Genomic DNA, 22,320 nt, shown 5'->3' on the forward strand with positions numbered 1-22,320 from the left:
AGAATTCAAAAGCGTGTAGGCTAGGCTGTAGAATAGTAAACTTACGAAACTAGTTCACCCGTCCCAATGAAACAAAACAAAAGACCCCTTCTCGTCCTCAACCATGAGAGTGAGGAACGAAAGTGCGGGGTGAGTGTATGGGAGACTGTCGACGTGTAAACTTTGGACTCCAAACCGCTCCATCAAACGTAACTTAATATTGATTTCGAATCCGAAAATCCCTATAAACCAGGGAAGGTGGCCACCTTCTCTAACAACAAAACGCGAAGTGCTTAGGAAGAGGCGAAGAGGCCGAGGGAGCGTTTTGCGAGAGAGAGAGAGAAAGAGAGAAAGAAAGAGTGAGAGAGATGGGTGGGTGGTCTATAGCAGTGCATGGAGGTGCTGGTGTGGATCCAAATCTCCCAGTACAGCGTCAAGAGGAGGCGAAACAGCTCCTCACTCGCTGCCTCAATCTCGGGATCTCTGCTCTTCGCTGTTCCCTCCCTGCTATCGATGTCGTCGAAATTGTTGTACGTTTCTTTCTTTCTTTCTTTTCCCCATTTCTGTTCTTCCCGTATTTCATTTCACATCCCATTAATATATATAATAAAACCCACGCAGGTTCGAGAACTGGAAACAGATCCGCTGTTCAATTCCGGCCGAGGAGCAGCGTTAACAGAGAAAGGGACTGTGGAGATGGAGGCGAGCATCATGGATGGCCCCAAGAGGAGGTGCGGGGCGGTGTCGGGATTGACCACCGTCAAGAACCCGATATCGCTCGCACGCCTCGTCATGGACAAGTCACCCCATTCTTATCTCGCTTTCTCCGGCGCTGAGGAATTCGCCAAGCAACAGGTAGGGCTGTAAATGAATAGTCGTTTCCGTATCCGTGTCGGTATCCGTTTAGCACTATCCGAATCCGTCTAAAAACTAAACGGGTGCGGATACAGATAGGCTATAACTATACGAAAACCTATATTTACATGTAAATGGATAAAATATCTGTGTCCATATCCGTTTAGCACTATTTGAATTCGTCCAATAGCTAATTGGATACGGATGCGAATATAGCACTATCCGAGCCGAATCCGATCTGTTTACAGCCCTAGCAACAGGTATACACATATCCATATCTTCCATTACCATGAGTTTCATTTTTGGTTTTCTTTCTCTTTCTCTTCTAGGCTTCTGAAAATGATATTCATGTATCCTGAGAAAGTGAATCTCTGAAACTTTTCAACCAGATTCCTGATTCCCTTGGGTTTCTCTACGTTGGCTATGAATACTTGGGATTTCAACCCTACCAAACTTTCGGCTCACTTTTTTGTTTCTGGTAAAGAACTTTAGGCCCACTTAGATTGGAAATGAAATTTAGTAGGTACAGCCTTCTTGGCCCATTGATTGTTGTTATTGGGCATGTGAAAGTTGGTTTGTTTTAAAGTTAAAAAGCTGTATTTAACTTTAAAACAAACCAAGTGGTCATGGGTACTCCTTATGTTTGTTTGTAGAGCTTTTGTGGGGGTGACAATAAAAGGGTAGGAGAGTGGTACCATTTTTTCACGGTGCTGCAGAGGCCTTGTGGTATAGCGGGCTCCATATGATGCACATGATCTCTGCAGCGCCACACGATGCAATACAGTATTGTACAGTTACAACATAGAATAAAAATTCCTGTTCGAACCCCAAGGGTGGTAAATAAATAAAATCCCAACAAATTTCTTATAATTTTTATGGTCTTATTTCTCTCTCTCTTTAAAATTAATTATTTCTTCTAATTATAAATCATCATAAATGTTTTTGTGAGGAATGTAGGGTGTTGAGCTGGTGGACAATGACTACTTCATCACAGAAGACAACTTGGGAATGTTGAAACTGGCGAAGGAGGCAAATGCAATTATGGTATAATTTCATGCATCTTTGAACCACTATTTTTTGGGGAGTATCTGAAAAGATTTTTTTTTTAAAAATTTTTGGTTGGGCGTGAGATTCCATTAGCACGTGTTTGTCAGGCTCAGGAAACAAAGATTTGGATCCACAATTTACTTTGTTTGTTGGACCAGTTTGATTACAGGATCCCAATAGGACTAGAAACATGCGGTGCGGGGGCAATGGAGAGCGCTTTGCAGATGAATGGGCTGCCAATCAGTATCTACGCACCAGAAACAGTTGGGTGTGTGGTGGTGGACAGCCAAGGGAGTTGTGCGGCGGCCACCTCCACTGGAGGACTTATGAATAAGATGAGTGGCCGTATTGGTGACTCACCCTTGATTGGCTCCGGGACTTATGCTTGTGACATCTGCGCAGTTTCATGCACCGGAGAAGGGGAAGCCATCATACGTGGTACCCTGGCTAGAGACGTGGCGGCGGTGATGGAGTACAAGGGCCTTCCACTTCAGGAGGCGGTGGATTTTGTTATCAAGCACAGGTTGGACGATGGCAAGGCCGGCATGATCGCCGTCTCTAATAAAGGAGAGGTTGCTTATGGGTTTAATTGTGTCGGTATGTTTAGGGGCTGCGCCACTGAGGATGGTTTCATGGAGGTTGGGATCTGGGAGTAGTTACTTTTGTAGTCTCTCTCTCTCTCTCTCTCTCTCTCTCTCTGGCTGTTGTCTTAATTATTCTCTCTTTCCTAATGGGTATGTGAAAGAAAGCCTCAATAGGGTAGAAATATGAGAGGCCAACTTTGTTGTCCTTGTTGTTTTAGCTGCTTTTATAGTGAGATACATGTATTGCAGTATTTGGGCTTGTCTCAATCTCTTTATAAAGAGACCAAGAACTCCGAAACTCTTATCTGTTTCTCAAGACCAGAGGATTGATCCAGTTGAACCACAGCTCAGCCATGATTTGGGTTATGTCCATGTATTGAACCAAAGAGAAGGTGCGCCTTGGTGCAATGTAAGGTTGTTCCATTGTGATCAAGTGGTCAAGGGTGCAAGTCAGAAATAGTCTTTTTGAGAAAGCAGGGGCATCCTGCTGCAGTGGTGGGAGTCTCGTGCACTAGATACGCTCATTTATTGAATCGAAAATCCCTTCATTGATCCGTTGCTTTTTCAAAGAACATCTTCACTAATAATGGAAAAAAGAGTTACAAGCTCTCTTCCTCACATTTCTCCGTTTAAACAAAAAATTCCCCATGGATTTTATCTAAGGGTATTTCTGAGGCAGCCCACAATCCAAAACACATATAGAGATATATAGCAAGGTGCCTATGTCTACGGTGCAATGAGAGCATCTTCACCACTAATGGAGCAGCATGGGCCTCTACGGAAACGAGTTAAGGTTCAAACTTGTGGCTGTAATGGGCTTTGGACCCAAATATTTTGGGTTGTGGACCTGGGTCTATCCTCTTACCCTTGTTAGAGCTAGGTCTGATATCAAACTGTGCGTGAAAAGGCTGAAAAAGCTATTTTCATAATTTCTGTGGGATTGGGGGACTGGGGACTGGGGATTGGGAACATAAAAGTGATTCTGCTCTTCCCTCTTGTCAATCCACTTGCCTGAGGTAACGACAAAAATATACTAAATGTAATTATGAGCTGGCCTCGGGTAAACAAGACTAAAGACAAAATGTGCAGTCGAGAAAGATTAGGGACGTCTGAGGTCTTTGTAATTTATATAATGGTCTTATTTGGAAGAAAACCAAAATATTATATAAACACCTGATGACGTGTTCGACGTAATGTCCACAAGAACGGACGAAAGCTATTAAAGCCGAAACGTTGAATCGAGAGAGAGAATCAGTGCGAAGTAGGGTCCACCCAGTCAAAAACAAGGGTAAGGCGGTCTTTACGCGCCTCGTTGGGTGTAGGGTGCACACGGAAATACAGGATCCGGACTCTCTCCCAGCCTCTCGGTCGCGCCATCATCGCTCTCTCAATCAACCTGATAGAGAGAATCGAATCGAAGAACTACTTACCTGAGCTCACACTTCTTCACACCCAGAGAAGAAAAGCTCCGACTTTGGAATTCGGAACTCTTTCTCTCTCTCTCTCGCTGTCCCTCTGGTTTTAATCAAGACAAGCTAGGCAAGAATTGAAAATTCTAGTTCTTCCTTTCATGTCGAACTTCCTCTTCCTTCTTCTACTGTGTGTCTCCTCTGTCTTCTTGTTACTTTCCCAAATCCAAGCGGCCACTCTGCCCTCTGATATCAACGCATTGAAAGCATTCAAGGCCTCAATTAATCCCAATTCCATCCCTTCCTGGTCATGTCTCGGTTCCTGGAACTTCTCCTTCGATCCTTGCTCTCTCCCTCACCGCTCCTACTTCGTCTGCGGCATTTCTTGCAGCCCCGATTCCACCCGAGTTACCTCTCTCGTCGTGGACCCTGTCGGTTACTCTGGCACCCTTACCCCTCTCCTTTCCCAGCTCACCCAACTAACCCAACTCGAACTCTCCGACAATTCCTTCTATGGCACAATCCCTTCCTCCATCTTCTCCCTCACTAGCCTCGAGATCCTGTCTTTGAGATCCAATTACTTCTCCGGTAACATCCCTCCTTCCTTGACCAATCTCACATCTCTCCAGTCCCTGGACATTTCCAACAATGCCTTCACGGGAACACTCCCTGTAACCCTGAGCTCCCTCTCCAGCTTGACGTCAATGGACCTCAGCTTCAATAAGCTAACTGGTTCTCTACCCAAACTTCCCCCAAACCTGGTGCAGCTGGCTCTCAAGGCCAATTCCTTATCCGGGTCACTCTCACAATCCTCGTTCGAAGGGTTAACCCAGCTGGAGGTGGTAGAACTCAGTGCCAACAGGTTGACCGGAGATGTGCAAGGTTGGTTCTTCCTCCTACCGTCTCTGCAACAGGTCGATCTGGCCAACAACAGCTTCACGAGTGTTGAGATCTGGAAGCCAGGGAACGCGAATAACAGCGAGCTAGTGGCAGTCGATTTGGGGTTTAATAAGCTTGAAGGATACTTGCCCATAAATTTGGCGAGCTTTCCAAAGCTATCGGCGGTTACGCTGAGGTATAATAGGTTCCGTGGTCCAATTCCCTGGGATTACTACAAGAAGGTGAGGGATCAGAACCTAAGAAGACTGTTCCTGGACGGTAATTTCTTGAATGGGAAGCCACCAGCAGGGTTTTTTGTTGCAGGTGGGTCTGGGTCGTCGGTGGTGGGAAGCTTCGGGGATAACTGCCTTGCAAGTTGTCCTGCTTCGTCTCAACTCTGCTTGCCTTCGCAGAAACCAACCTCTATGTGCCGGCAAGTGTACGGTCACAAGCCCAGCCTTTAGTTTAGCTGACTACTTCAGTAATCGACCAGTGGGTTATTATCTAATTACTACTGCTTCAATTAAGATTGTATAATGATTAATAAATAGATTAGTAATTAATATGATTATTAAGATTGGAATTCTTCAAATTCTGTTCATCCATAACAATTGGAACTGAGTAGATGGACTGCCGGAAGCTCAATTATTTGGATTTGCAATGTTGGTGGCGTTCTCTTCTGTAAATTCTACAAAAAGCTTATTGGGTTTTCCCTTTACTAAACTGTTAATGAGAGAAATCAAATCATCTTAAGAGTTAAGATCTATACAAAAGTAAGGATCAAAGATCAAAGATCTTACCACAGTTCCTTAATGGCGATGTCTTTCCTCTTAAGTTTCCAAATGCAGGCCACCTTCAAATGGCGTTTCTTATGTTACCCATACTTGTGGGGCAAAGCAGAATTTCGTTTTGCGAGAATGATCCCTGAGATCAGACTTGGGAGTGTTTTTTTCTGATCTTGTTCCGCAAGAGTGATCTTTGAGACTTAAATCAACATAACACTATTTATATGCTTCTTTTCTCCCCCTTACTTTTCTGTTTCTTTTTAGGAATGGGTTGGGGTTTTCCCCCACTTAACTAACATGATAAACTATTAAGAATAGGAATGGGACGGAGTTTTTTTCAGTCATGGTGAATGAATTTGCAGAGGGTATCGGGGGTATTTTGAAAATGGGCACGAGATCACTACTTGGTCGAATGGTCTCTACACAAGTGTCTGGGCCAATGAGGGAGCACGAATGGTTATCTATTCAGGGGCAGAGACATCATTTTCATAGTGCCCTGTGAGAGGGCATAGAAAATACAACCAAGCAGGGATCTTTTTATCTTTGAAAATATATTAAAATCTTATAAGGGTTTTCTAAACCCTAGAATGGTGGCTGAATCTTCACTGTGCGGTGAAGGAAATTTTATCCTTAGGAATAGGGTTTGCTCACATTATAAGTGGAGAGGGTCTATGAATCCAAGTTTCTGGTGTGAGACCCACACATAATTTAGAAGGTTATACTAGGGGTGTCAACCAGTCAGGTTTGATCGGTCTCGGTCGGGTCTAACTGGGCTAGACCAAGCTTGAAGCCTACACTGTGACCGCTCGTTTACATAATCGGGTCAGGCCTAAACGGGTTTGGTCGGGCTTGGGCTATAATCATGCTTTATAATCGGGCCTTAACCGGGCTATGGGTCTGCATAAATCTAAATAGTCTTTAAACGAGCTTCAAATGGTGTATTACCGATTTTTTGAAGTGTTGTTGGTTTTGGGTGTGAAACTAGTGAGCCCACATTAGTGGAATCTCATTTGTACCCTTACTAAAGCAATTAATTGCACAAATGGTGGGCTGAACAATATTAAAGGGTCGGGCTAGATTGGATTGTAATCGAGTGGGTTAGGTCGGGCCTAGAATCGGTTGGTCTGGTCGGGTGTCAACAAGCTAGGAACCCACAGGCTGGACAGAGCTTTAATCGGACAGACTCAGTCGGGTCTGTCGGGCCGGGCCTGGAATTGACACCCCTAGGTTATACCTTTAACAAGAAAGTTGGTCGAAGAAGAAGATGATTATGATCTCTCCAACCATTAGGCTCATATTTGGATGTGAAATGTAAGCATAAATATTTTGAAGGTGCACCCACCTAATTCAATAAACTATCTATCTTATAGGTCTACGAACCACATGATAAACAAATCCCCTCCAAATGTGAGTTATAGAATACAGATATCCACCATGATTCGGTTTCTCCTGTAGTGTTTAGGATGCAACAACTCTTTTTAATTAGATAATGCTTTGCTTATTTTTAAACTAATTTTTATTGGAAAGAACACTACTTGGTCGCGCCCGCTACTCCCAGAGTTCCAGACACATGCTGGCGAAATGACCGCCCCTCCCCCCATACTAGATACTTGGGCTTTCACTCCCATTAGTCCCCATGCTAACGCAAGGGCCACTTGACCAAATGACGTTCTGTCTCTCAATTTTTATTTATCTTTTTGCTTGCGCAACTTCTCATGCTTTCGGTTACTAATAAACAAACCAAACACCATCTCAGGCTTGTTGAGAATAAATTATGAAGATATCTATCTAGGTTCCCCCCCCCCCCCCCTTCTCACGGGAGGGTATCTAACCTTTGAAATATTACATCAGTTGTCTTAAGGTTTATGTTTAGGATTGCATTGTAATTAGTAGGGGTGCAAGTTTAGCCCTACCGGCCCGAACCCACCTTGAGCCCAAACAAGGTCTGGGCTGAGATATTTGGCCCTGAGGGCGGGTTAGGGTTGAAATTTTTTGGCCCTGAGTCAAGGTCGGGTCGGGTTTAGGTTGAGGCCTCGGGCTAAGCCTAGTCCAACCCTGTTTTAAGTTCCATAAAAAAAAATATGGGAAAATATCACGTACCTCCCCTAAGGTATGACTTATGTACATTTTCACCCGTGAGGTTTGAGAAATTCCATGTACCTCCCTTGCTTTCCAAACTAAGTAACAAAAGCACCCACTCCGTTAATTGTAGACATTAAACGTTAGAATTTTGATTTAAATGACCAAATTGCCCTCATCTTCTTCCCCAAATTAGGGTTTGAAACCCTTCAATCCTAAACGTGAAATAAGGAACCAGAAAGGAAAACAGGAGAAAATCCCCTTTGATCGTTGCTTATCGGCGCCAGCCATGGCCAAATTAGCTCACGGGTGACCTTTAGATCCCCACTGATAATCATGTTCCAGCGACCTGTATCCTTCCTGCAACCCAGCCCCACCCCCAAAAACTGAATCAAAATACCGAAGAGATGTTGCAGAGAAGAATAAAGTGGTTCTTCAGTGAGCGAATCTTCCTATTGCTTTCTCCTTCGACAAATTCAAATATACAATGTAGTCTCTTTGAGTTTCAATTTTCAGAAATGTGAATAGGAAGAAGCAATTTAATAAGAAAGAATGATTAATGGAGGGAGAGTATAAATAAGGATGTTTAAATATAGGATTAAGAAGAAAAAAGCGATACAAGTACACAATATTTTCCTTTTTCCCGCTGGATCTCCACCAAAGTAATTCTTGGTTTAGAGAATTTCTCACTTCCCACCCTCTTCACTCCCTTCTCGGCGTTCTGGAATCTCGTTAACTTAATTTAGTAAGGGCTGTTATCAGTTAGAAGAAGAAGAATCAGCAAAAGGCAGCTAGTTCTGTTTTTTGAAAATCCTAAAAGGTTTTTTTCCCTAATTCACAGTAGCCGATCAGTTATACCAGCATCTCAGGCCAGGATTTTAATCGCTGGACATTAGAGGTCGTTCACCGGAAGTTGTGGAGCATATGGCTGCTACGTTTAACCGCAATTTACAAGTTTCCACCTGCAATTTTGAAACCCTAAACCCATTACGGTTCCTCTCACTTTCATTGGCAATAGATCTGAGACTTCGAAGGCATCTCATCTGATGGCTGGCGTCTTTGAAGAGAATAGCGAAGAGGGCTACGCAAACTGGAGGGTGGCCATGTGCATGAGTCTATGTTTTTTTAAATAATGCTTTCTCTGCTTTGTTTAAAAAAGAACCAATTTTCCTTGTTTAAAGTTCTGTGAGTAGAAGTGGAGGAAGGAGGGGAAAAAAAAAAGGCAGGGCAACAAAGAGAACAAGGAAGAGAGAGAGAGGATTTAAATGAAGGTCAAGGTGGGACCATTAATCTGTAAAACAAAAGGTTGAGAATTGAAAATCTCTTTGGCGCACTATCCTTTTTGGCCACCTTTCTGGCCATGTTGGAGTGAAGACTTTGCAGAAATTGGTTGAAGCCAGCCAATTTTGGAATCTGCAGGGGAGCATCTGATGCCGGCATCGCAGGCGCCGGAGCACGGTAATCCTTCACCAGTAACATCCAGACCTCTGGCCCTCTGGTTTTGCTGCTTTTTTGAAACCCTAAAATGGGATTTGGTTTTCAGGTTTTGGGGAAATTACTACCGAAATTAGGGAAGATGAGGGCATTTTGATCTATTTTGGGGAAGATGGTTGAATTAATTTTTTTTTCAAATCAAGGGCAATTTGGCCATTTAAATCAGAAGTCTAACGTTTAACGTCTATAATTAACGAAGTGGGTATTTTTGTTACTTAGTTTGGATAACAAGGGAGGTACGTGGAATTTTCCAAAGCTCACGGGTGAAAGTGTACATAAGTCATACCTCAGGGGAGGTACGTGATATTTTCCCAAAAAATATATATATATGGTGCAGTCTCATTGGAAGCTACGGATCGGGAGAAGAGAGTTGATCAATCGAACAAATGGAGAAATGGACTTGCTAGAACTCCAATCGAGTTTAGGGCTCAAGTTAGAGCAATTTCATTAAACTTCATAACATCTCTTCATCCAATCATGGATGATTACATATATATACTTAGAGCTTAGTACATCTAAGGAAGAAAAGAAAAGAAAATAAGAATCCAATTTCCAATCTTCAATCAACCCAAAATACTTTCAATTAGAATCCAATCTTCTCTTCAATCAGCCCAATATACTCTCAATTAGAAATCTAATCTTCTCTTCAATCAGCCCAATACACTCTCAATCAGAAATCCAATCTTCAATCAGTCCAATATACTAGCTAGCTGATTGATCCTTTATTTATTTAGACATAATTTATTTAGAAACTAAGATAATCCCTAATCAGTCCAAATCTTCTCTCTTTTAGGTGCAACTTCTTACCTTAAAATTATTGGGAAGATAAGGAATGGATGGGCAATCCCTGCAGGGGTTGGCTTTGCCTGGCATGCCTCTCCTTGACCCGGACCAATCTTCAAAGAACCTTAGGGTGTGAGGTGATGACTTCTACTTTGTCAACTTCATGGTCCAGGTCCAAGGCTGCATCAATATATATATATATTATAAACTTTAAACGTCATCCATATTTTATTATATAATACATTATATATGAAGGTAATAAGTGATATAATACATTTTATTATAGTGTTATTTTATGTAAATTTGATAATTTTCTCCCTGGCCCATTCCAGCCCATGCATTTCCTTCCCCCTCCCCATGATTAGGGCTAATCAGAATCAGCCCAGTCTGACCTTGAGAGCGGGTCAGGGTTGGATTTTTCAGGCCCTGAGTCAGGGTCGGGTTGGGCCTGTGCCCAGCTAAGGGGACTCAAGGTTAAGCTAGGGTTCTATAAAGCCCAACCCAACCCGACATTGTTGCAGCCCTAGAAATTAGTGAGATGAGTTCTGTCTTCATTTGTATATTGACTGATGATACCACATTGCTGACCTATGTGTATCCCCTCTCCTTGCACAGTGGAGGAAGGTCTGTCTCACTTATTAGAGGGAGAGTTCTTTCAGTGAGATATTTGTAGTCATTTTTCTTCACCAAACATGTTAAATCCTCGGGGTTTACCTGGTCTTGGTCATTTGATCCTTCAAATTAATTGTATTAAAAAGCCTTGTATCTCCCCTATAGCCAAGTCACATTTCTCAACTTTGAAAAATATGGTGTGTGAATTGGGCATTGATATTCGATGATATATTTTTTTTATAATATTAAATGATATGCCTTAAAACTTACAATGAGTTGTGAAATATATATGGATTAATTTTAGATGTTACAATTGTTTTGAAAATTTAATAGATAAGTAGGATCTTCACTCCATCAAATCAGGGATTTGAATGAATTAATAGGGAAATCGTTCGGTTTCAGATGAGAGATAAGGACAGCAAGGGTAGATAGGAGAAGAAAGATAAAGAAGGAGAAAGAATCTTAAATTAGAGAAGAGATTGGATTGAAGTAGTAGTCTCCGTCTGAGATTTTATTAGGATTATTATTATTATTATTATTATTATTATGTTGCTGCTCCGATCTCTGTGGGGGTTGGCATCGACCGCAGGGCTACCGTCGATGTCAAACTGCCGCCACAGCAACCCCACCCATCATCGCATCAAGAGAAGATCCATCATGGGCGGCGTTGATGTTGATTCCGATCTCTATCTCCTCCCAATCGCCGTCAACTTCTCCGATCTACCCGACGAGTGCCTGGCCCGCATATTCAAGTCTATGGGTTCCTCCCTCGATCTTGAAACCTGCTCTCTTGTCTGCCGCCGTTGGCTCCGTGTCGAGAATCAGAACAGACACTGCCTTTTCCTCGAGGTTGAAGGGCCTGAACGCCCCAAACCCGATCTCATCCCCTTAATCCCTTCTCTCTTTACTCGCTACGATGCCCTCACCACACTTGCTCTCAAATGCAGTATCCCATACGGACCAGTCCTCATCGGCAACGACGCTCTTATCCTCATCTCTCTCCACTGCCGTAACCTCACTCGCCTCAAACTCCTTGCTTGTGACGAATTAATCGATGAAGCCATGACCGCTTTCGCCCTAAACTGTAAGGGTTTAAAGGAACTCAATTGTGATTACTGCAATTTTGGTGCCAAGGGCATAAACGCTTTCCTCGATCACTCCTCCTCCCTGGAAAATCTCTCCCTGAAACGTATTAAAGGCCTTACTGACAGTTCCGCAGCCATGCCTATTGGACCAGGTGTAGCTGCCAAGTCCCTTAAGAAAATATGCATCGAGAAGGTCCTTTGCCAGTGTTTTGGACCACTAATTATTGGTTCTAAGAAACTCAGAACCTTGGAGATCTCCAATTGCTACTCTAGGAATCGTTGGGATGAGCTCCTCAAAGCCATAGTGGAAGAAGTCACTGGTGGTCTGGTTGAGATCTATATGAAGTCATTGGTGGTTACCGATGTCGGTCTCTTTTCTATCTCTAATTGCTGCTCGAATCTGGAGATCTTGCACTTGGATAAGATGCTTGAGTTTACAAATTGGGGGCTTGTGTCCATCGCTAACCACTGCAGGCGCCTAAGGGAACTCCACATCCGTGGAAGGAAGGTCAATATTAATATAGGTGACGAAGGCCTAATTGCCATTGCCAAAGGGTGCCCTAACCTTGAGGAGTTGGTTCTCTGTGGTATCAATTTTACTTATTTGAGTTTGAGCCTGCTCGCTACCAATTGCCAGAATCTCGAGCGCTTAGCAGTGGGTTGGAGTAACACGTTTGGTGATGCAGAGATTTCATGCATAGCTGATAAATGCATAGCATTGAAGAATCTTGATATCAAGGAGTGCCCTATCACCACCAATCATGTAATGGAAGCGCTTCCTGGTCGTTGCTCTAATCTTGTCCAGGTGAAGATTAGGAATTGCAGTGGAATGTCTTGTGATGGTGTGGTTTCCAAGGTATGCTGTGATAATTAACTATTGGATTGATATTCTTTGCAGCCACCATGCTACGTTCAACTCACAGGGTGCCACGTGTCACCGTCTACCAACAATTGGATTTGTATCAAATCCACGTGGTGCGGTGACACGAGTTGAGCGCAACACAATTGGCCACATAGATGGAATTAAATTTTGAAGTGGATTCCATCTGTACGCCTAAGATGGTTCTCGTATGTGAACCTGAGGTGGTCTCATGATGTGATATATCCATAAGGTTTTTTTTTGTTTGTCAAAAAAATAATAAAAAAATCTATACTTAGAACCATTGTGATGATATGAATGGATTAATTTTGTTTATCTATGATACATATATGTATGTTAGGTTGATTAATGTTACTCATGATAGTTATAATACATTTTCACCCTAGTATTATTTCGTTGTGTAATATTTTTTTTTTCTAATTAATACCAACATTTTCTTGCAGAGAAAGATTTACACGTCACAAGTGAGAAATGAAATGGATTCCACATGCGCAACCATACAGTTCGTTGATAGAACTATAGAATGTCACATTGACATTTTTTGTTTCTCGAGAAAAAAATATTTATGGTGAAGGTTATATGGTTGGGATATTTAATTCTCCCAAGTGGAAAAATACTCTCCTCTAATCTATGACATGTATATATTAATAATATTTTTATCTTTGGATCTCTTGATTTTTCAATAAAATATTTTATTTTATCACTTGGCAAACTTTGTTTAGAGTAAAAGAAAAGAATTTTGATGGGAGTTCAAAAAAAAAAAATTTTAAATGTGTCTTCCATCTTCAAACTATATTAGTTGAAGCAATAAAAAAAAAAGATATACATCCTCCTGTCCCTTTAGATTTTTTTTTTTTTTTGATGAGTTCATGTCCCTTTAGATGCTCTACAAGTTAAGCTATGTTTAGAACCCATAACATTTAGATCTTATAGATGTTAATTTCATCTCAAAGTCGGGTTTAAGACTGCGTACGTTATGACCCTCCCTTGATTCTGTAGTAGTGGGAGTCTCGTGCACTACGTATGCTTTTTTAGATGTTATTTCTTCTAAGCTTACGTTTGTTCTACCCCTCATTTCTATATTTTCAATCCATTCTACCTCTACCCACCGCCAAAAGATAATTAAAACAAAAAAAAATCCAGTAAATTCATAGCCTTGGAATCAAAATTTTAAGTTATTCTGAGTAATAGTAGAAGCTAAAACATGTAGGCTCGTAGAAGAAATTGAGAAATTAATAGGGAAATCAATCGATTTTAGATGAGAAATAAAGAAAGCAAACACAAACAACGTAGGATTTTAATCCTCTCTAATTCCCTGAAAGTGAGCAGTACGGCAGTTCGATTCAGAGTGGAGATGTTGACACTTAGCAACTCAGACATCCAACGGTCCGAGCTCTTTAGCTTCGGTTTTTTTTTCCTTTCTTCTCGATTGGATGTTTGAGCTACCAGGTGTCAACATCTCCACCCCGAATGCACCCCGATGAGGGGATCCTAATCCTCTATGATCTGGCAGTCAAGCGGCCATTATGCGTCCTCACATAGGCAGGGGCGAAATGACCACCCCACCCTAAGGGTGTCAATGGGTCGGGTTGGATCGGGCCTACCCTAAACCCTAACCCAACCCTAGGAACCTTAACATAAACCCTAACCCAACCCAACCCTGATAGGGACTAAGAAACCGAAACCCTCAACCCAGTCCGACCCTGTCAAAGTTTCCCCTAACCCGACCTGGCCCTGATTGACCCTGATTGGGTCGGGCAGGGTCGGGTTGGCCCTGATTGACCCTGACCTGACCTGATTTTTGTTTTTAATCCTATGAAATTAATACATATCCATACGAAAAAAAAATCTTTTAAAAAAGAAGAATAAGAGGGGAAGGGAGAGAGAGGAAATATAAGAACAGACCCAATAACATAACTTCATGGTAACTGTGAAAGCACTAAATACACTTAGAGCAGCAACTAAGTAAGGTACAATTTTAACCTTGCCTATTCCTAAAACCATCAAACCTTAAAACCCCAAAATGCAACTATGACTGAACTAGTTGTACACCTTCCATCACTCGGAAGAAAACTCAGATGTGGATGGGCAGGCAGCTAACCCATACTGTACATGCAGTTTCTCTTACTCTGTGACCCAATAGACTTCCATTCCTTACAAAGCATCTAACAAAATGCAACTCAATCAACTAATCAATTAACAGTAAACCAACCAAATCAACAAAAACCATCACTCAATAAATCGAAAGAAAACAATCAGAACCGGAAACAGACCCATCAAATTATCCACTTCCGAATCATATCCAGAAAAAAAAGCCACAAGATACCTACTTTACCAATCTACACAAAACTACAAACGATGCCTTAAAACAAGAAATGAAGCTGAACTCACTGACAGAAACCCTAGAATTACTGCAGACGAATGCGATGAAAAATTAGAAAGAATAGTTACAGAGAATGAAAACTTGCAGTTTATATCTTTTTCTTTTCAAGGAATCTGATAGGAACGAACGAAGCGAAAACAATGGCGCCGAGACTATCTACGCAGACGACCCGACAAACACATCATAGACAGGGAGAAAACACGGCTTAGGCTTCCAGGCCTTTATGAGGCAAAAGTAAAGTGCTGACACTCGCTCTGTGTGTGGACAGGCACTACAGCATTACTCAGGGAAGGAGGAAGAGCCGAAGAGGAAGGCAGCGAGCGGCGTCTTTTCTCCCTTAACGATCTGGATGAAAACATGAAAACTGAAAAGGGTTTTAGGGTTAGCAATCTTTAGGGCTTTTTTATCTTTTCCTTTTTGATTTTTCTTAGTTATATCTATCTAGGGAAAAGTCATAGACCCTCTCACTTACGGTTTACACGATCCTATATGAAATCTTTCCCCTATCTATAATATATATATTATTATATACACTAAAAACTAATATAGGGCCGGGCCGGGCCAGACCAAACCCGAAGTCTTATATCGAACCCGATCCGACCCTGTCAGGGTCAAACTAAAACTCAACCTTAATCCACCCTTAAGGCTTATAGATCAGGATCGGGTCCGGGGTGGGTTTAGAGCGGGTTCGGGCGGATTTGAACCAGCCGGACATTATTGACACCCCTACTGGGCACCCACTGCCTGAGCACCCTGCCAGAATGGGGTCTACACCGTGCTTATGTGAGGTCGCAATGGTCGCTCGACTGCCCAACAGTAAAGTATCCAAATTGTCCGATGTGGGACTAAACCCACGTACTGAAAAAAAAATAAAAAAAATAGTAGTCTCCGTCTTCTCGGTGCTACTGAAATTTATTAGGATTATTATTTTTTGGATATCACTGCTGCTCCGATCACTTTGGGTGGTGGTGGTGGACCGGTTAGCTTCCACTGCCGAAAAAACCGTCGGCGTCCAACTGCAGCGACAGTAAGTAGCCCCACCCATCATCGGGTCCAGAGCAGATCCACGGTCCTGATCACTACGATGTCAAACCACCGCGACAGCAACCCCACCCATCATCTCATCAAGAGGAGATCCACGGCCCTAATCACTACGATGCCTTGTGGCGTTGATGCTGATGCCAATCTCGATTTCTTCTCAATCGCCGACAACATCTCCGATCTGCCCAACGAGTGCCTGGCCTGCATATTCAAGTCTCTGGATTCCGTAGATCGTGAAAACTGCTCTCTCGTCTGCCGCCGTTGGCTTCGCGTCGAGGGTCAGAACCGACACCGCCTTTCCCTCGAGGTTGAAGAGCCTGTACAGCCCAAACCCGATCTCCTCCCCTTAATCCCTTCTCTTTTCACTCGCTTCGATGCCGTCACCACACTTGCCCTCAAATGCAGCAGTATCCCAATCCGACCCAGACCCTCCCTCATCGGCAACGACGCTCTTATCCTCATTTCTCTCCACTGCCCTAACCTCACTCACCTCAAGCTCCATGCTTGTGAGGAATTGATCGATGAAGCCATGGCCGCTTTCGCCATAAACTGTAAGGGTTTAAAGGAGCTCAATTGTGATTCCTGCAACTTTGGTGCCAAGGGTATGAACGCTGTCCTCGATCACGCCTCCTCCCTGCAAGAGCTCTCCCTCAAGCATATTAGAGGCCTTAGCAGTGACAGTTCCGCAGCCATACCTATTGGACCAGGTGTAGCTGCGAACTCCCTTAAAAAAATATGCATCGAGAGAGTCCTTGGCCAGTGTTTTGGACCCCTGATTATTGGTTCCAAGAATCTCAGAACCTTGAAGATCACCTACTGCTTCTCTAGGTATTATTGGGATGAGCTCCTCAAAGCCATAGCCGAAGAAATCACTGGTCTGGTGGAGGTCTATCTGAACACATTTGTTACCGACGTCGGCCTCGCTGCGTTCTCTAATTGCTGCTCCAATCTGGAGATATTGCACTTTGAAGAGTCCGAGTGCACGAATGCGGGGTTGGTGTCCATCGCTGACAACTGCAAGCGCCTAAGGCAACTCCACATCGATGGATGGAAGTTCTATAATATAGGTGATGAAGGCCTAATTGCCATTGCCAAAGGGTGCCCTAACCTTGAGGAATTGGTTCTGTTTGGTATCAATCTTACTTTTTTAAGCTTGAGCCTGCTCGGTGCCAATTGCCAGAATCTCGAGCGGTTAGCAGTGGGTTGGAGTGACACGTTTGGTGATGCCGAGATTTCATGCATTGCTGATAAATGCATAAGATTGAAGAATCTCTATATCATGAAATGCCCAGGTGTCACCAATTATGTGATGGAAGCACTTCCTGGTCGTTGCTCTAATCTGGTGAAGGTGAAGATTAGGAGCTGCAGTGGAATAACTTGCAATGGTGTGGTTGTTTCGCAAGTGGTATGTTGGGGTCTATGGGATATCATTGTAGATGGATATACCGATGATACCCTTTGGGTAGATATTATGGGTACCAGGCGTGATTTCAAAACTAATTCACTTTTTTGACTGATACACTTGAGAAGTTAAGACTAAGTAGTATCCTAATTCTACTCTCTTTGATCAAGCTACCGACCCTATTTGGTTGAGATAAGGCTGAATTATTGTAGTTGTTGTTGTACTCTCCTTGATCAATCTACTATTAATAAGAAAGGTTCTTTAATTTGGGATGGATTAACTCAGATTTTGCCATTTCTTAAACAGCTGGTCTATAGGAAAGTGGTTAGTGGGTCTTTCATTTCTATTTGGAATGATCCTTGGGGTCCTACTCTTAGGAATTTCATGTTTCCTTGTGTTATCCATGGATTATGAAATCTGTTGGAGGTGAAGTTCCAACAGCTGGTCTCAAAGCCCCTTGAGCTCCGAACAAGCCATCAGTGTCTTCTGTTATCCATGGATTATGGAATCTGTTGTTGTAAGAGTAATCTAGTTTTCAATCTGGGTTTTGCTAAACTCACTGGTTGCTTGTCACCCCTCTATTCATTGCCATTGGGTTAGTGACATACAACAGCTTGATTCTTCACAGTATTGCTTTCTCATCACAGTTTGTTATTGAGTATTTGAGTCCATGATTGTTCATGCAAGCCAATAACAAATCTTTGTTGTAAGTGGGCTTTAGATGAAGATGACATTGTAGCTTCAACAAACTTATCGTAATATGTAACTATTGTTTCGCTCTATGCGAACTAATAACATGCCCAGGTAAAACAAGGATTTACCCAGAAAAGGAAGAAACAAATTATGTCAAATATAAGATGAGTTTTCCTCCCTTCCCTTGCTGATCTTAAAAGTGATAATTGTTCAGTGGAGAATGGTTTTGAAAAGCACATAGCTGCATTTACGACTGTAGTACCATTTTCTCTAGTAGAAGTTCTGGTCTTTCTTTTGTGCGACTCCTGCCGATAATTTTCTGTATAAATATGGATTGGTAACCGACGGAAATTCCACAACTCCACATGGCAGTGCAGATTATGCCTGCAAGTAACAAGAAATGTAATGACTGACCCAACACGATTATTAGCACGCATGTGGTAAGAAAAATAGATACTGGGAAAAAAGTCTTACCTTGCTAGAAATATTGTTGGATAACCAATCGAGTCCTTCATAAAGGCCTTGGCCTGAAGTGGCACAAGTGCTCTGTATGTACCTACAAAAGATAAAATACCCAAAACAAGGAACTCCTTAACAGGTAACCAATAAATACTTTGCGGGGAGATACAATGCCAAAGTCAAAAAAGAGAGAAATCGAATGCAGATTCCTTTGTAATAGTAATCTCTACGGGATTCATGTCATACAACGCACAACACAGATCAGAGGTTTGGGTCTCGGATAATTTTAAGACAGCAGAGCTTACCATCGGCGCTGACGAAGTGAGTGTAGTCCAAGTTTATCAGTGATCTCAGAAACAGTCATTGCATTTGGAAGGTCTTGCTTGTTTGCAAATACAAGTAGTGTTGCATCACGCAGTTCATCCTGCAACAAGGAAAGACAAGTTTATGTGTCATTTTGTGAACATGATGAAGACTATTTGCAGTGAACATGTACTCAAATTCTCTGTTGCTACACTGCTCAACCTTATAGAACTTCAGCCTCTTAACTTGAACCAACCATTAATAAAGAAAAAATCAAAAGCCATGACAGCGGGAGCAGCAAAGAAAATTAAAGCAGAGACATCAAATCCGAGTCCAAACACTGGAGAAGAGGTTAAATCTGTTACTGTATCAACAACAGTAATCAGCACTATCTGTTGATCATGAACATCTAATCCATTGAAGTTATATTTATTTATCAACCATAAACATCTCTAATCAATAGACTGTAGCTAGGATGTGGTTAACTATGTCAGTCAGATTATGCAGTTATCCATAAGCTCTGCTTTCATATAAATGCAGTAGGGAAATTTTTTAAATTCCCCTATTTTTGGGAGTTTGGGCATTATATAGTAGGCCCCTTTTTTTTTTTTTAATTCCAATGAAACAAAATCTGAATGAGAAAACTGACATTTCTCTTATACATGCACCCAATTTACATAGGAACAAATGGAGTCATAATGAAACAGAGAAAACACATTTCAAAGATATTACCAACCTCATTCAACATTCGATGTAGCTCATCTCTGGCCTCCAAAATTCGTTCTTTGTCATTGCTATCCACCACAAAAATAAGCCCCTGAGTGTTCTGAAAGTAGTGTCTCCATAAAGGCCGAATCTATTCAGCAATCAATAAGAAGGACGAGTGCGTCAGTTTGGCGGGACATTATGAGAAAAAGATATCTTTGGTCATACATGCATGTTGCAGTGGGTCCAAATTAGAGACACACATCCCATCACAAATATGATATATCATATCTATCCCACAGTATGAGACAAATATATGCCAAGAGGCAAGAACAAATAAAATGATACAGATCTCTTGGCTTTAGATTGAAGATTTTATGTTGAAGAGAACATGAAGCACGATTCAACATGAAATAGCCAAGGAAATTATATAGGGACAAGCTTAGTACCTTATCTTGCCCTCCCACATCCCATACGGTGAAGCTAACATTTTTGTATTCCACAGTTTCGACATTAAAACCTGTTCAATGAAAAGTTAAAGAAATAATTCATCACTACTGTGACTTGCATGGATCAGTAAACAGACTACTTAAAAGCAAAGGAATGGAAAACACAGGGATTGAGTAGTTTAATCTAACTTGCTTAGTGCTTTTCTTCTTTGAATTATATTCTCAAAACTCCCATAGATGTAGTTCTATTGTGTAAACTATGTAAACCTTGTTTTTGCCTTTTTTTACTCCTCAGTGTCTGTGTTTGGACATCAATCTGAAAATCATCCTTCTCACAATAAACAAGAAAGACTTAAAACAGATGCTTGTGGATCATTCCATTAAAACATTTCCTCATTGTTTTTTCTTTGGCTGGACAACAGCTAAGATTCTACAGATTTTATGAATGTTTCAACTCAATTTATAGCTGAAAAGAGACATCTTTACTTTTCTATTTATTTTACCTTGTATATGTTCGTGCATGTTTTTGAACTAGGATTTCAACTTGAGGAAATCCTTTAGAATCATGAGGTAGACCACTTCCCATGATAAAATTTATAGCTGAAAAGGGATATCTTTACTTTTCTATTTCTTTTACCTTGTATATGTGTGTGTATGTTTCTTTGAACTAGGATTTCAACTTGAGGAAATCGATTAGAATCATGAGGAAGACCATTTCCCATGACAGAGCACCTTTGGGAGGTTTTCTCAGTAGTCATAGGCAACCTAGGATTGAGTTCAATGAACAGACAAGAAAGCTTGTGAAGGTCCATATTAAAACTTGATAGAAAATGTTTGATAGGTTCATAAAACTTTGAACCCACATAATAGCAAGAGAGATCTTAAGTGTAAAGTAAATACTGCAAAAAAAAACAATTAAAGATCCTCTCAAATAGCACTATATTACAAAGCAGCAATTGTATTCAACCCTATCAGGTAGCAATCCAATTACCACTCCACCTGAAGGAGAGCTACAGCCATTTTTCTATGTCTCATCCTGCTGCTTTCCTATTCAAGGGAAAGATTCCTTGGAATACTTATTAGGGACAAAGGATGTTTTCTTAGGACTGTTAACATGGACAAGGGATAAATACAAAAGGATGTTTGGGATTTGGCAAAGTGAGCCTCAAGTCTCATCATATCCAAATCCAACTCTTTGAAATTAGCAATTTCCTGAAATCTGACAAAACCCAACCAATGGTAGACCTAGAAGAAGCACTTTGTATTGGTATTTGGCATCACAGGAGATAATAGAGAGCAGTTGAACTAAATACCAATGGTGGGTATGGTGGTAACGATCTCTCCAAGCTTCAGTTTGTAGAGGATTGTTGTCTTTCCTGCGGCATCAAGACCCACCATCAGAATCCTCATCTCCCGCTTTGCGAAGAACATCCTCACGAACCGAGATATGGCCATACCCATTGCTGCAACTGATCAAACTAGAGAAAGAAACACGAAAAAATGAAAACAAAACAAAACAAAAAGGAGGAAGTCCTTAGATAAAGAAAACCCTGAGAGAAAAATGATACGGTGAATAAATAGTTCACCAAAGATGCAGTCGAATAGCAGAAGTGGAGAAGAATAAACTCACCGAGGCAACAGAGGTTGAAAGAAGAGAACAGTTGCAAAGAATTGGAAAGAAAGAAATAAAACAGACATCATTCCTTAGCCAGTGAAGAAGAATAGGATTCGAGTGAGGTAGGATAAGCCGATAAGGGAATAAAGGAGGTTCGCCTTCTCGTTTTCTCATATCTTCGATTGCCTTTCGGTGGTATTCCGTATTCGTCTAGCCATTCTGCCATTGCCATCTGAGAAGAATTTTAAGCGGGAAAGTGGTAAGAGCAGGTATCTTCTGGGCCCAATTTGGAACCCAGGTGACCAAGGCCCAAGCATCCCACCCCGAAAGAAACGGTCCAACTCATCACTGTCGGGCTTTGGGACTGCCAGCCCGCAATGTCCCGAATCTCACCATAAGGGAGCTCTGGATTGGAATCTTTAATCCACAAACACATAATCGGAATCTGCAGAGCCCGATCCTGATTTCTACCAATCCGAATCGGCCTATCCATATTGGATTTCAAAGGTTCAAGCTGATTCCAACCAAATATCCCTACCGATCCGTTGCCGATCCCGCTTACTTGAACCTTGGCTCTTACCCAGAAAAGGATCCACATATCTTTTCATCACCATTTCCTTGGGTGCTTCTCATCCTGATCAGCAATTGAGGAAACCAGTGTGTTTGTGTGTTTCTCTTTCTAACTATGATCCAATTAGGGTCCCCAGCTCACATATCAAGTTTTAGAATCTCTGAGTTTGCCATGTGGCAAACAGCGCTTCAATAATCCAGGGTTATGGATCAGTGCAAAGTAGTGGTC

The 22,320-nt window shown here is 41.8% G+C and overlaps 5 protein-coding genes across 5 annotated transcripts; 4 read left to right on the forward strand and 1 right to left on the reverse strand.

Moving 5' to 3' along the window:
• Positions 1-275: 275 nt before the first annotated feature.
• Positions 276-2,729, forward strand: LOC122662527 (probable isoaspartyl peptidase/L-asparaginase 2). Its single transcript, XM_043858183.1, has 5 exons — positions 276-509; positions 601-834; positions 1,792-1,878; positions 2,040-2,568; positions 2,609-2,729. Exons 1-4 carry the CDS (start codon positions 348-350, stop codon positions 2,535-2,537), a joined length of 981 nt encoding a protein of 326 aa, XP_043714118.1. The 5' UTR covers positions 276-347; the 3' UTR covers positions 2,538-2,568; positions 2,609-2,729.
• A 1,252-nt stretch (positions 2,730-3,981) lies between these two features.
• On the forward strand, positions 3,982-5,325 carry LOC122661069 (probable inactive leucine-rich repeat receptor kinase XIAO). The gene has a single exon (XM_043856380.1). It carries the CDS (start codon positions 4,036-4,038, stop codon positions 5,215-5,217), a length of 1,182 nt encoding a protein of 393 aa, XP_043712315.1. The 5' UTR covers positions 3,982-4,035; the 3' UTR covers positions 5,218-5,325.
• Positions 5,326-11,052: 5,727 nt separating this feature from the next.
• Positions 11,053-12,465, forward strand: LOC122661772 (F-box protein At1g47056-like). Its single transcript, XM_043857276.1, has one exon. The coding sequence runs from the start codon at positions 11,053-11,055 to the stop codon at positions 12,463-12,465; it is 1,413 nt and encodes a 470-aa protein (XP_043713211.1).
• A 3,545-nt stretch (positions 12,466-16,010) lies between these two features.
• LOC122661773 (F-box protein At1g47056-like) lies at positions 16,011-17,408 on the forward strand. The gene has a single exon (XM_043857277.1). It carries the CDS (start codon positions 16,011-16,013, stop codon positions 17,406-17,408), a length of 1,398 nt encoding a protein of 465 aa, XP_043713212.1.
• A 563-nt stretch (positions 17,409-17,971) lies between these two features.
• On the reverse strand, positions 17,972-21,647 carry LOC122661936 (ADP-ribosylation factor 1-like). Its single transcript, XM_043857454.1, has 7 exons — positions 21,537-21,647; positions 21,220-21,384; positions 19,907-19,977; positions 19,489-19,608; positions 18,755-18,873; positions 18,465-18,546; positions 17,972-18,374 (listed from the first exon to the last, which is right to left on the reverse strand). The coding sequence occupies exons 2-7, from the start codon at positions 21,365-21,367 to the stop codon at positions 18,369-18,371; spliced, it is 546 nt and encodes a 181-aa protein (XP_043713389.1). The 5' UTR covers positions 21,368-21,384; positions 21,537-21,647; the 3' UTR covers positions 17,972-18,368.
• Positions 21,648-22,320: the final 673 nt, after the last annotated feature.

The sequence above is a fragment of the Telopea speciosissima genome, chromosome 5 (assembly GCF_018873765.1).
Source record: "Telopea speciosissima isolate NSW1024214 ecotype Mountain lineage chromosome 5, Tspe_v1, whole genome shotgun sequence".
Taxonomy (NCBI): Eukaryota; Viridiplantae; Streptophyta; class Magnoliopsida; order Proteales; family Proteaceae; genus Telopea; species Telopea speciosissima.

Coding starts and splice junctions, on each gene's coding strand:
- LOC122662527 (XM_043858183.1), top strand. CDS start 348: ATGGGTGGGTGGTCTATAGCAGTGCATGGAGGTGCTGGTGTGGATCCA. Junction 510..600: donor TCGATGTCGTCGAAATTGTT/GTACGTTTCTTT, acceptor AAACCCACGCAG/GTTCGAGAACTGGAAACAGA. Junction 1,879..2,039: donor AGGAGGCAAATGCAATTATG/GTATAATTTCAT, acceptor TTGTTGGACCAG/TTTGATTACAGGATCCCAAT.
- LOC122661069 (XM_043856380.1), top strand. CDS start 4,036: ATGTCGAACTTCCTCTTCCTTCTTCTACTGTGTGTCTCCTCTGTCTTC.
- LOC122661772 (XM_043857276.1), top strand. CDS start 11,053: ATGTTGCTGCTCCGATCTCTGTGGGGGTTGGCATCGACCGCAGGGCTA.
- LOC122661773 (XM_043857277.1), top strand. CDS start 16,011: ATGCCTTGTGGCGTTGATGCTGATGCCAATCTCGATTTCTTCTCAATC.
- LOC122661936 (XM_043857454.1), bottom strand. CDS start 21,367: ATGGGTATGGCCATATCTCGGTTCGTGAGGATGTTCTTCGCAAAGCGG. Junction 19,978..21,219: donor TACCACCATACCCACCATTG/GTATTTAGTTCA, acceptor TTCATTGAACAG/GTTTTAATGTCGAAACTGTG. Junction 19,609..19,906: donor ATGTGGGAGGGCAAGATAAG/GTACTAAGCTTG, acceptor ATTGCTGAATAG/ATTCGGCCTTTATGGAGACA.